The 12,820-nt window shown below is 34.2% G+C and overlaps 1 protein-coding gene across 1 annotated transcript; it reads left to right on the top strand.

The window, feature by feature from the left end:
- The first annotated feature begins 6,820 nt into the window (after positions 1 to 6,820).
- LOC130933023 (uncharacterized) lies at positions 6,821 to 12,582 on the top strand. The gene is made up of 4 exons (XM_057862517.1): positions 6,821 to 7,087; positions 7,413 to 9,224; positions 9,341 to 9,533; positions 11,889 to 12,582. Exons 2-4 carry the CDS (start codon positions 7,612 to 7,614, stop codon positions 12,105 to 12,107), a joined length of 2,025 nt encoding a protein of 674 aa, XP_057718500.1. The 5' UTR covers positions 6,821 to 7,087; positions 7,413 to 7,611; the 3' UTR covers positions 12,108 to 12,582.
- The last annotated feature ends 238 nt before the right edge of the window (positions 12,583 to 12,820 follow it).

Raw genomic sequence — 12,820 nt, 5'->3', positions numbered from 1 at the left:
CTGGTACTATTAGTTTATGTATTGAAGTAATTAAGAATTAATGTTGTAAATGAGTTTTATTTTAAGTTCAGAAATTTTAAAGAAAGCAATTAATTGTCTAAAGCAAAATTTAAAAGTATTTTCAAAGACTTGATAAAAGAATAGTTTTACCGAGTAAAGTCAATTATTCGCATTTTGTTCATTATTTTTACGGCATTCACTGTCCCTACTGAGAACATATGACGACGATGTTCTCCGCCCTTCAGATTTTCCTTTTAGCAATAAGTTCAGGAATCCTTGGCTTAGAGCGGCGACTGAACATCGGAGATTTATGTAAATATGTATCTGTATTTTTTGTAGTTAGTTTAGTCTTAGACTTTTCCCTTGTCATTTATTGTCTTTGATTTTTAGAGGAGTAGGACTTGTATTTGAGAAATTTAAAATAAGTTTATGTATATAATGTTATGTGAATATGTATATCTTTGAGATTAAGTGGTTAAGAGTAAACTTTTCTTTCATAATTAAAGTTTCGGTTCGTATCCGAAGGCTCATATTAAATAAAGATAGTGTATAATAAAAAGGTTTAGAGGTAAGTAGCGCCTAAGCTTTTAGTACGATCGTGCAAAAAGTTAAGGTGTTACAATTATGGCCTCTAAAAGTAAAATCATATATACAATATAGGTGAAAAAGTATTTATCTAGGAGCCTTTTTAAGAAAAGAGTAAAATATCATTTTTGTCCCCAACGTTTAGGGTAAGTCTCAAAGTTGTTTCTAACGTTTGAATCATTCTATTTAAGTCCCTAACGTTTCAAAATTGATTCAATGTTGTCCTGCCGTTAGAAATTTGTTAACGAAATTGACGGCAGGACAAAGTTGAGACGATTTTGAAATGTTAGGGATTTAAATAAGACGAACACGTTGGGGACAAAAACGATACATATAAATAAATTTTAATTTTATCATTCAATAATATCAATTTTTGATGGTATATGGTTATTCAATTATTTTTTAATCACATCTAAGGAAATTATATTTAATCACATTAATTTTATTCTAAATAAATTTATTTTTTTATAATTTTATTCTTAAAAATTTTTACTCATCATAAAATGTTTGTAGAATGATTAGTACATAAACTTATGGTAAAAAATGATATATATACAATAAAGTAATGTGATTCTAGTCATTTTATAAACATTTCATGATGAGTAAAAATCTTTAAAAGTAAAATTATAAAAAATTAATTTATTTAGAATAAAAGTAATGTGATTAAGTGTAATTTACTTAAATGTGATTAAAAAATAATTGAATAACTGTGTACCGTAAAAGATTGATATTAGTGAAGGATAAAATTAAAATTTATTTCTATGTATCGTTTTTGTCCCCAACGTTTTCGTCCCCAACGTTTTCGTCCTATTTAAGTCCCTAACATTTTAAAATCGTCTCAATTTTGTCTCGCCATCAATTACGTTAACAGATTCCTAACGGTAGGACAACATTGAGTCAATTTTGAAACGTTAGGGACTTAAATAGGACGATTCAAACGTTAGGGACAACCTTGAGACTTACCCCAAACGTTGGGGACAAAAACGATACTTTACTCTTTAAGAAAAGAAAAGCGCATATCTCTCGACGTCGATAAAAGTGAACCGTATAAGATAAGAACAAAGTAGTATGGATACCTAAGAGAAGAGTTTCAAAGATACAAATAACAAATCTTCTTACTCGACTCGCGAAGTTAAGACTGGCCAGAGCATATATATATATATATATGTGTGTGTGTGTGTGTGTGTGAAACCCAAAATACTGTTTACAGAACCTATTTCTCCAAGTCAACCTCTAAGAGAGACAAAACATAATATATATATATATATATATATATATATATATATATATATATATATATATATATATATATATATATATATATAGTGGAGATATATAACTATGTACATATGCATCTAAAACAAAAATGAAACCCCAAACAAGTAGAGCCCTTCGCTTGCAGAAAGCTTCCAGTATGCCTCAATGAGGTGCTTCACGTCCTACATCTGAAAACCACAATATTTTGTATGGAATGAGAACCGGAGGTTCTCAACATGGTAATGATACCAACATAATTAACATATAAGGTCTCGAGAAAGGCAAAGGCAATCCTAGAACTTCAGACAATAAATTCAAACTTAAAACTAAAATTGAAAACCATAAATAGGGTGGGGTATCTAAAGATTTTTTATTCTATCTCAATTCTAACTAAATCCCTAAATTCATCGCCTTTCCTCCAATCTTCCAAAACACCGGTGAACAGACAAACAATATAAACAAAGCAAACACAAGTAAAATACAGATACAGCAGGTAACCAATATAGCAGATAAGCAAACTCAAGTAATGCAAAACCAAACAAGACACATAAATGCATATGATGCATGCCTTTTCTACTGGCCGTGAGCTCATGTGTCAGTTATTTTGCCAGAACCCGACACATCCGGTACCTAACCCGGATGTCGTCCTCTTGAAAATCGGTGGACGGTACACCACCAGGAACCCCATCTGGCAGGAGGTACACCACTACAAACCCTACCATTGCGAGCGGTACACCACCACGAACCTCGCAAGATCTTCAATTGGAAAAACAACACACACGTGGGCGGTAAACAACCACGATTCCTACCTTCTGTGAGCGGTAAACCACCACGATCCTCACAAACATTTCGACATTGGGCAAGCAGTAAATCACCACGATCCTTGCCAGGTCAAAGCTCAAAGATAAATTTCATTTCAAATCATTATAAATCATTCATTCATTCATTAACTCGTATAAGCATCTCCGACATATTCGTAACTTTTCCGCGCTTCCTCAATTACTCCCAATTATTTAATCATCAATCATATATTCATCCTCAATAATCTCGATCAATCATCGTCATTACAGCATTCTTCATATTATATTCAACACTTTCTCAAATCATTCACATTAACTCGATCATTCATTACATAACCTACAAGTTTTCGAGTTCCAATTCAACCAACCATACCCAAAATATGCGTAAACACTTTACATTTATTCCGCATCAAGAATAGCATTCAAAATTTACTTTCCCTCTCAACAATCCAATATCAAGCAACTTCATTCAACAATCAACACATTCAATAACTCCTCTACAAAATCAACAATAATTTCATTCAATTGCACTAGTCTCATACCACAACATGCCAATATATATTCTTCATATCACACATCAATCACATATTTATTCACTAACCAAAATCTATTCAAACTTATCCTATGGTCAACTAAATTGTTTAGTGAGTTTTATAGGGGCTTTCGAGATGAACTCATGGCTACTGACGGCTCGTCAATCGGAACTCCGAATCGAAAGTTATGTGAGATTGAATTTTGGAACCAAGGGTTTGCATGTTCTTTGCTCCCCTTTCCCAAAAACCAGCGTGCTTCCAATGAGGAAGGAGAAAAAGAGTTGAAACTCACTTATTAACTTGTTATTGGGTTGGGCCTTGGGTCTATTTTGGGCTCGATTCAATTAGTTTGATCCGTTCGATCTAATTTTGGGTCAAAACATTTAAAATTAGTGGCAAAATTCATATTTTAATTATTTCTTCCATTCTAAACTATAAAATTTAATTTTCTAATTTTTTTAAATAATAATTAATTTATTGGCCCATCATTCACTAATTTCTCAAATTTTACAGTTAGCACTAATAACAGAATACCGTTATATTCTATTTCTATTACTCATTCATATAGCATCAAAGTGTAAACTATGAGATTGGATTTGACTTGTAACATACTCATAACTCAATATACGTTTTCTTAGTTTCTTTACACTTTCATTGCATTCTCTTATCATTCATATCAATTTTTCTTCATGGTATGAAGAGTTTTAGGTTGAGAATTCATGGCTAATGCTATCATCCCTCATCAATCTAATCTCATTAACAATTTCAACAACTTTAGATTCACAACTCTTCTTTTGGACAAACTTTATGAAACTTCATTTCGTCCCTTGGCAACAACTTGCTCTACATGACATCCATGAAAACAAAAAGGGGGGGGGGGGGGGATCATCTTCTTGCAAGCAAGATTTCACAATATGATTTTGATGAAGCAAGAATAGCAGGTACTGAATCAACAACTTACACAAATTAAAAGTTGAAGGACGATCAATTAATAACATGGCTCTTAATCTCCATCAATATTTCTTTCAAGAACAGGATACTAGAGTGTTTTTCTCATCAAGGTTGGTCTAATATCCAAGATTATTTTGCCAAGATTTTCAAAATCAAAGTATAACAATTGAAAACTCAATTAAAAAATGTGAAGATGTGTATTACTGCGTACTTAAGACGATTGGATCAATTATTGATGCGCTTACATGAATTGGTCATTTTTTACCTCTAGAAGATCATATATGAGAAATCACTAATGGACTTAATGAAGATTATCACGTCATATTTTTAGTATTGACAAAATCAAATTATATCTCTCTTATTGAAGTAGAAGTCTTATTACTAGCTCATGAAGATTTGAATGAAAGATTAAAAAAATAGAATTAAAATCTGTTCATGCCAATTATTCTCAAGGTCCATATCAATATGGCCATGACAATAACTTTACAAATCCTAGTAAGAGAGAAAGAGAAAATCATGCTTTTAAAGGAGGCAGAACTATGAATCCGAAACTAATAAATGGAGTTCTTTAATAAATTTAAATTCAAACTTAGAAGTAACTCTCAAAGAAATGATTTTAAGTTTGAGAGAGACTAATAGAGTAGATAGATAAATTGATCAAGATTAATATAAAATTATTTTACTGTTCTATTTTTATATATTTTTTTAAATTAGAAGTGGGATTCGAATTTAAGACCTCTAAATAAAGAGAAAAAAAAATATGTCATTTGAGTTATATTCGTTAATTATATTCTATTTCTATTACTCATTCAATTGCTATATAGAAAGGGTTAAGTACTGTTTTCGTCCATAAGATATGAGGTGAAAATCAAAATCATCTCCGACATTTTTTTGTTATTAAAATCATCCTCAACGTTACAAAACGTTATAAAATCGTTATTTTCCACTTCAATTTTATTTTTTTACCATATTACCCTTCATTATTAATAAAAATAATATTTTAAATGAAAAAGAGCAAAACCCGACCCCACCCACTCCCCAGCATCTCTTCGGTCTCTCCCCCTACCCCTCCCCCAATCCCCTTCCTTCTACTCTTCACTATCACCCTCTTCTTCTCACCTTCGCCGTGGCAATTACTACTGCTGGAGGACACCCATTCTTCTTCCCCTTCCTCTTCTCACTCTTCCCGAATTCCCTTCCAGCTTCTCACTCTTCCCCAATTCCCTTCTTCTTCTCACTCTTCTCCAATCCCCTTCCACCTCCTCCCTTTTTCTTTCCTCACCACCATCACCACTGCCACCATAGCCATTCATTACTCACAACACTTTTTTTCACCAACAACAATAGTCCCAAAATAAATTAACAGCAACATTCACAAAATAAATCAACAAAAAAAATCAGAGACAGAAAAAGCATAACAATTTCAATAATCACAGTAATTTCAATAAACAATAATTCAATAATCATCAACTACAATTTCAGTTTTCAGATCCAAAAATAGCAAAACAACAAAAATTAAAAAAATTAAAAAATCACAGAAGAAGAAGTAGAAGAAGCAGAAGCAGTCACAGAAGAAGAAGCAGCACCGGCGATGTCTCCCTCCTGATGACAACGCGACGGCGGTGGTGGCGACAAACCCTAGAAATGAATAAGTAGGGCGGCGACGGCGGCAAGAAGAAAAATTGAGGTTGGAGTTGGGGTTGGAGTTTTGAAGAGAGGGACATGAGGAAGGGGATGAGGTTACGGGAGTGGGGTGAGGGGGTGGGTTTTGTTTTAATTTTTTAATTATTTTTAATTATTTTTATTAATAATAAAGGGTAATATAGTAAAAAAAATTGAAGTGAAAAATGATGATTTTATAACATTTTGTAACGTTGAAGATAATTTTAATAAGAAAAAAAATTGGAGGACGATTTTAATTTTCACCCCAAACCTTAGGAACAAAATAATATTTAACCCTATTATAAACCATGAGATTGAATTTGACTTGTAACATTATTTATAACTGAATATACGTTTTCTTATTTTCTTTACACTTTCAGTGTATTCTCTTATCATTCATATTAGTTTTCTTTCACTTATTATGCAACAATACAAAAATAGTTACTTGTATAATTTTTTTTAACTCATCATGCATAAAAATTAAATTTATTTAAATAAACAATAAATTTATCACCAATTGTAATAATAATAATAATAATAATAATAATAATAATAATAATAATAATAATAATAATAATAATAATAATAATAATAATAATAATAACAACAACAAATTTATCACCAATTATAATAATAATAAAATTTAATTTTAATACATTACTAATATAAAATAAATTTATATTTATATTTAATTATATAATAATATTAGTCAAAATATTTATTTTTTATATTATTTTTGTAAATAATCATTCAAAACGAACAATTATGTATAGTAAGACTTTTCTTCATCAAAATTAAATTCATAAAATAATAATAATAATAATAATAATAATAATAATAATAATAATAATAATAATAGTATTTAATCATTCCCGTTTGGGGGATAAGCATAATAGCATATACAAAACGGTAATTTTGTTATAATTTCTACCCCTTGCATTGCTCCCAAAAAGAAAATGAAAAAAAAAAAAAACAGAAACTAAAAACAAATAGAAGAAAACAAAATACTCTTCATGTTTGTTTGTTTTTAATTAATTTCCTTTTCTGCATTTAATTGCTCATGTATGCGGTTCTCTCCAAAAACCACAGGAAGTTCATAGATTTGGGTACCCATTTCAGTGTGGAACGAAATTCATGAATCCGGAGCCACAGTTGCTGGGGCCAATGCCTAAAACTCGAAACTTTGTTTGATTTCCCTGAGATTCCATTGTTTCCGATCAGTTTTGGTTTACGTTTGTACCGATCCAGATTGGTTCTTCCCAAGAACAGTATCTGTGTTCCGAAAGTTCCAATTTTCAGGTATCCCATTCGAAATGATCTTGTTTGGAAATGAATTCCTTTTGTTTTTCCTCCTCATTTTGTTGCTGGGAAAATGACAAGACTATATGGATTGTGGATCTTGCATAAGCTTTCTTTGGTTCTGAAAAACTTGTTTATCTATCAACCAAAGTAAAACAAGTAGTTGAGTAGAATGGTTTGAACTTGTGTTGCAATTTTCCCTCCCAAAGTTGCTATCTTTTCGTTTTGGGGTTTCTGCTATATCATGCTAATTTGTTGTTAATTACTTCTCCCAATTACACAACCATATCTGCAAACTAATGCATTGTTTTGGGTTTATTGTTAGGCTGCAAGTTCTCTATTGAGTGGGAGAGAAGAAATAAAATAGAGCGTAGAGAATTTTAAATTTGAAGTGTAAAAGTTGGATTAAACTTGTTTGATCAATGATGGTGCTGCTGGTTTTCTAGCCCAAAATGGTTGCCAAAGGTGTTGATGACGGCATTTTGATCAATGCGAGTTGGTATTGCTAGTGTTTTCTCTCGGATATGAGTCGGTCTCCTTCTTTCAAAGTTAAAACAGAACAAAGTCCTAATCTTGATCCAGAATCTTTACAGAGATGGATTGTTGCATTTTGTGCTATAAGATTTGACCTTGAACAAGGCCAACTCGTAGAAGTGTGTTATCCGCCAGGATGTCTTACACAGGAGGAGGAGCTTGAAGTTGCTTATAATTCATTTCCCGATTCTGTTTCGCAGCAGCATAACCGATCAAGCGTCCATGACTGTATATTCTTTTTCCGATTTCCCAGGCGCCTTAAATCTCAAACCAGCAATGCTACTCATTCAGAGATAACAGAAGCTGGCAAGGAGTTTCCTTCGAATTCCATAGAAAAAAAGAATGTTAGTAGAAGATTATCGAGTACAAGCGATGATAATGTTTCGAAATACATGTATGGCTTTGTTTTTAACAGACAGAGACATGATGAGAGGCTAAAACGAGGAGGGGAGCAAAAGTCTGTGGTCATTCTGTCTCACAGTCCTTATTCTAGTGTGTTCAGGCCTTTGCTACAGATTATAGGTCCCTTATATTTTGACATGGGTAAAAAAGCACTCGAGCATATTGCTGCTTATGTGTCGACATGGCCTGCTCCTGTTCCTGGTAAACTAATGGATCTTCCAATTGGAAATGCAACACTTAAAGTGAACTTGCCACCTGCGCATAGCTTGCCCGTGGAAGGTGGAGCATCTGTTGACGATTCAGCTTATTCTATGGCACCTCTTCTTCCTAATAATCAATCTATCCCCCAGGGACTCTTCCATGATTCGGATCTTTTTGGTACCTTTCGTAGCCTGCTATTGCAGCTTTGGATATTATGGGAGTTGTTGCTAATTGGTGAACCCATTCTCATCATTGCACCCACACCTTCCCAGTGTTGTGAGGCTGTTGCCAGTCTTGTGAGTTTGGTTTCGCCATTACTTTGCAGTGTTGATTTCCGACCCTATTTCACTATCCATGACCCTTTGTTTGCCCGTTTGAACTCAATTCGAGAAGGGGAGGCTTTCCCTCCAATGGTTTTAGGGGTGACAAACCTTTTCTTCCTCAAAGCTCTCCGTAACATTCCACATGTTGTCTCAGTTGGTACCCCTCCTACTAATTCGAACAGAGTTTCCCTCTCAGCTAAGTCTACTGGAAGAATTCCTGGTAGATCCGAGGGCCTTGGGCTTCAACAATTTTCTCTAAAGAAGTTTTCTCCTTCAAGTTTATTGGGTGCAGTAAAGCTTCGTAGGGATGGTCCGCTCTGTCTCATGACAGAACATAAGGAAGCCATTTGGAGTACCTACTCTGCCGCAACTAAGCCAGACACCTCTATCTTAAATAGGCTAATAGATGCTGGAGTGTCGGCAAGAGTTGAGGAGTCAATGTCAGTTGTTAACAATGAGATATTACGGCGGCATTTCTTGGAGCTCACTACCAATTTTTTGGCCCCTTTTGGTCCATATTTTAGGACTACTGCTCCATCTGAAGGATCTTCTCCATATGTAGATCCTCCTCCTCTGCCTCCATTTAATGCTGATGAATTTGTTGCAAATTTATCAGCCAGAGGTCCGGGGAAGTTCTTACTAAAGCGAATGAGATCTAACTGGCTTGACTTCTACACGTAAGGAATTTTCTTTACGCTATTTTTTCGTGCTACCATTTGCTACCAACCTTTATATACGATAGTGTTTACAGTGTGACCTTTTCTTCACGAGTTTGCTTGCATGTTCTTATCAGGCGATTCCTGAATGGACCAAACTTTATGCCTTGGTTTAAAAGGAGGCGTGCTGTAGCTGAACAAGAACAAAATAGGCTGTGGAGGCATGCAAGAATGAAAGCTGACATACAACAGCTTATATCTAAAATGTCTGAGTTGGAAATTGTGGATTTCTTCGGTGTAATAGAGAGATTTCTACTTAGAGAAGTACAGGTAACCGACCCTCCTAATATCCTTTCAGTTATGCAGTTAATTTGCTTCACTGTGCCTTTCTCTTGGCCTTTTCTCAACATTGAATGAACAATGCTGCTTTTACATATAATAAATTATTTAGGATGAGTGGACACGTTAAACAAGATAGGATTACAAATGATTGTACAGAAAGTTAAAAAAAAAAGGTTGAAGCACTTATTGTGGAAAAAAATTGTAGAATCTTGTCATGAATGGTTTGATCATATGAAGAAAAGTCTTGTGGAAGCCTCTGTAAGAATAGAACTTAGGTAACTGAGTCAACCAAGTGGGAGTTGTGACAAGCGCTAAATACCGGTTTAGAAAATTCACAAGTTTAAAGCTCAAGATTCGTCGTAGCTCTAAACTGGAATTCAACGCTCTTCAAAGTTTAGTGAAAATGTCACAAATTCAAATCAAATACCGGGAGTTTAATCCCGGGTCGTTCTCCCTAGGACTTGCAATAGGATGTACATCATTGGTTATGGAAATCGGGGTTTGAACCCAATTACGGGAATGTAAATCAACTAGAAACTAAAAGAACATGTAACAATTAAATTGCAACAAAATGAAATTAATAAGTTAACGATGAAATAGGCAAACATGGAATAAAGGGAAACAATTAAAGCGATAACTACACTATAAAGCAACTAAAGTGAGATAGAAATGATTAAGGCAATGAACTAATAAAGAGATGCAATTCAAGTTCTTAAAGGATCTTGGCTAGGGTTGACAGTCAAGAATTTCTATCCTTGTCATTAACCACAAACATGACAATTGTTAAGAGTTAATTCCACTCTGTCAACCTCTAAACATTGAGGAAAGTCAAGTAGGCATAATTGATCTTAATTCACAAATCATAACCAACTTACTAATTGAGTTTAGTAAAAGGTTAGTGTTAGTGAAAACAAAATCAACTAACAACTCTAAATCACTAATCAATATTGAACATCAATGACTCAAGGTCACCTAATTTCTCAACTCTAAGCCAAGAAAAGGTAAATCTACTTCATAATCAAAGTAAACATTTCATCAACCAATTCATTAATATAAACCAAGAATTCACCAAGTTCATAGAATAGTAAAATGGAAGAAGGCAAACTAACACCAAATTCTAAGAGAATTATAATGCAAGAACAAGAGAACAAGTGTCAAAACTACAATTAACACGAGCAAAATTCAAAACTAGTAGCAAAATTAAATTAAACCCTAGAAAACCTAGAGAGAAGTTGGAGTTTCTCTCACTAAAACTATGAACAAAACTAAGAAAAATGTAAAATGGTGAGTGTATGAGAGTTCCCCCTTCCACCCTTCCTCTTGGCATCAAAATACATCAACATATAGCAATTGGGGGGCCTTTGGAAAGCCAAAAAACGAGGATGCACGTGTTTCATTAAACCAGGCACGTGGGGGTTTTTCGCGCATGCGGAAAATGCTCGCGCACATGAGAATCTCGCATACGCGAGATATGGTGGTTTACGCGGTAAACTCGCCTAAGCGAGAAACGGCTGCCCACGCGAGAAAGTCACCCATGCGAGGTATGCTTGCCCACGCGAGCATTCAGCAATCTCCACTCCGAATCGCTTCCCAAATTCGCTTATTCGCTCCATTCTTTTTTATCCTTTGAAGCCATTGAAGTACCTTAACCCTGAAACACTTAAATGAAATTGATCACGGCATCAAATGGCATAAAAAGGAACCATGAAATTAACGATTAGGAGCACAAAAAAAGCATGCTTCTCACACACAAGTTCGTTGGAAGCAAGATTCGAAAAACTCAATTAATTTAACTAAAATTGTGCAAGTTTGTTGATAAACTCCATACTTTTTAACACAATTTATAATGATAAAATGGAGTTTATCAAGTTGCTTTGTGTGTTTATTTATGTTATTTATTAACAACCATAACAATAGAGTGTTATCCCACTTCGTGAGGCCGACTACATGGTTTTTGTTTATCAGCTGTTATTTATAATAGTAATAAAAAAAAGTTGTTTAAGATAAGGGCTCAACTGCATCCTTTAATTTAGATAACTGACTTAACCATGCGGGAAATGTTCTATTGTGATTGTTGTGTTTTTTGCGACTAAATACATATTGCTACATTTCACAAGTTTAGCGTTGAAGAGGCTTTTTTCGGTTGGTGGGGTACACCATTAGTTAAGCTCAAGAATAGCTACAAAATTTCATTGGCCCTTCGCAGCGGACTATGCTTTTAGCAACACATTGTTATTCATTACATAATTTGCTGCAGAATATGATATGACAATACTCAATCTTTTTTGGCTGTGAATGAAACATAAACATTGCTTTTATACCTCTGTTGAATGCAATTACCAGCTGCAGCAATCTGGAAATGGAGGTCTCGATTCCAGGGCAACTTGTCAGAAACTAATGGGAGACCTTCAGGCAGTTTTCAATGCACTTTCAAAGGACATGCAACAAATCATGCTTTCGAATCCACAAAGGGCATCCCTATTGCATGGTAGTCCAGAATTGAAGAAACTTCCAGGGCATCCACTCGTACAGGTCGTCACTTCTACATCACCCAAACAATAAGAATAGCATGAAACATGCGATCTTCGATATTATGAAGGAGAGATTTCCGGTAAATTCACAGCCTACGTCTCTCTGATTGAGAGTTTCGCTGTCTTTCGACAAGTCATGGGGTATCACACATTTTCGCGACTATCCCATTTTCCTTTGTAGATCATGAATTCATGTTAGTAGAACATATACGCTAATTTTTCCATCTCTGGAAGAGAACTGTGCAATAACCACAGTTTGATTGATCCCTCCACATCAAGCAGCGGGCGCGGGACAATATGTCGTCCCCTTGAGAAACATACGTGGAAATTCGATTCTGTTATAAACCTGTGAGGTTTTGTTGATTGTCTCTATTGGCAAAAACTGTCGCTTCACATCGTTTCTATTATGATGGATCAAGATGTAAATTATTCACCTTGTGTAAGCTTTTGCTAAAATTTTCTGCAATTCAAAAATTCTGAGTTTTATGCAATGAATTGTCTCTCAAGGTTAAAATTCTTTACTTGGATGTTCTGGTTATGGTTGTAAATTCTGAAACTTCTCTATGTGCCTTTGTAACTTGGCCAGTAGAGGGTATCCTGATAAATGTCAACTCTGTCTCTTCATATAAACTATTTTGGTAGTTTCATTAGGATTTGTGAGTTGAATTGCACCATCCATGTTTTAATTACTTAATATTTTTTGCACATTCTAAAAAAAATATGTCCAAACATCTAGACATGAAT

The sequence above is a fragment of the Arachis stenosperma genome, chromosome 1 (genome assembly GCF_014773155.1).
Source record: "Arachis stenosperma cultivar V10309 chromosome 1, arast.V10309.gnm1.PFL2, whole genome shotgun sequence".
In the NCBI taxonomy this organism is placed as follows: Eukaryota; Viridiplantae; Streptophyta; class Magnoliopsida; order Fabales; family Fabaceae; genus Arachis; species Arachis stenosperma.
Note: the sequence above shows the minus strand (reverse complement) of the source record. Positions and strands in the feature narration are given on the sequence as shown.

Coding starts and splice junctions, on each gene's coding strand:
- LOC130933023 (XM_057862517.1), top strand. CDS start 7,612: ATGAGTCGGTCTCCTTCTTTCAAAGTTAAAACAGAACAAAGTCCTAAT. Junction 9,225..9,340: donor AACTGGCTTGACTTCTACAC/GTAAGGAATTTT, acceptor TGTTCTTATCAG/GCGATTCCTGAATGGACCAA. Junction 9,534..11,888: donor TTCTACTTAGAGAAGTACAG/GTAACCGACCCT, acceptor TGCAATTACCAG/CTGCAGCAATCTGGAAATGG.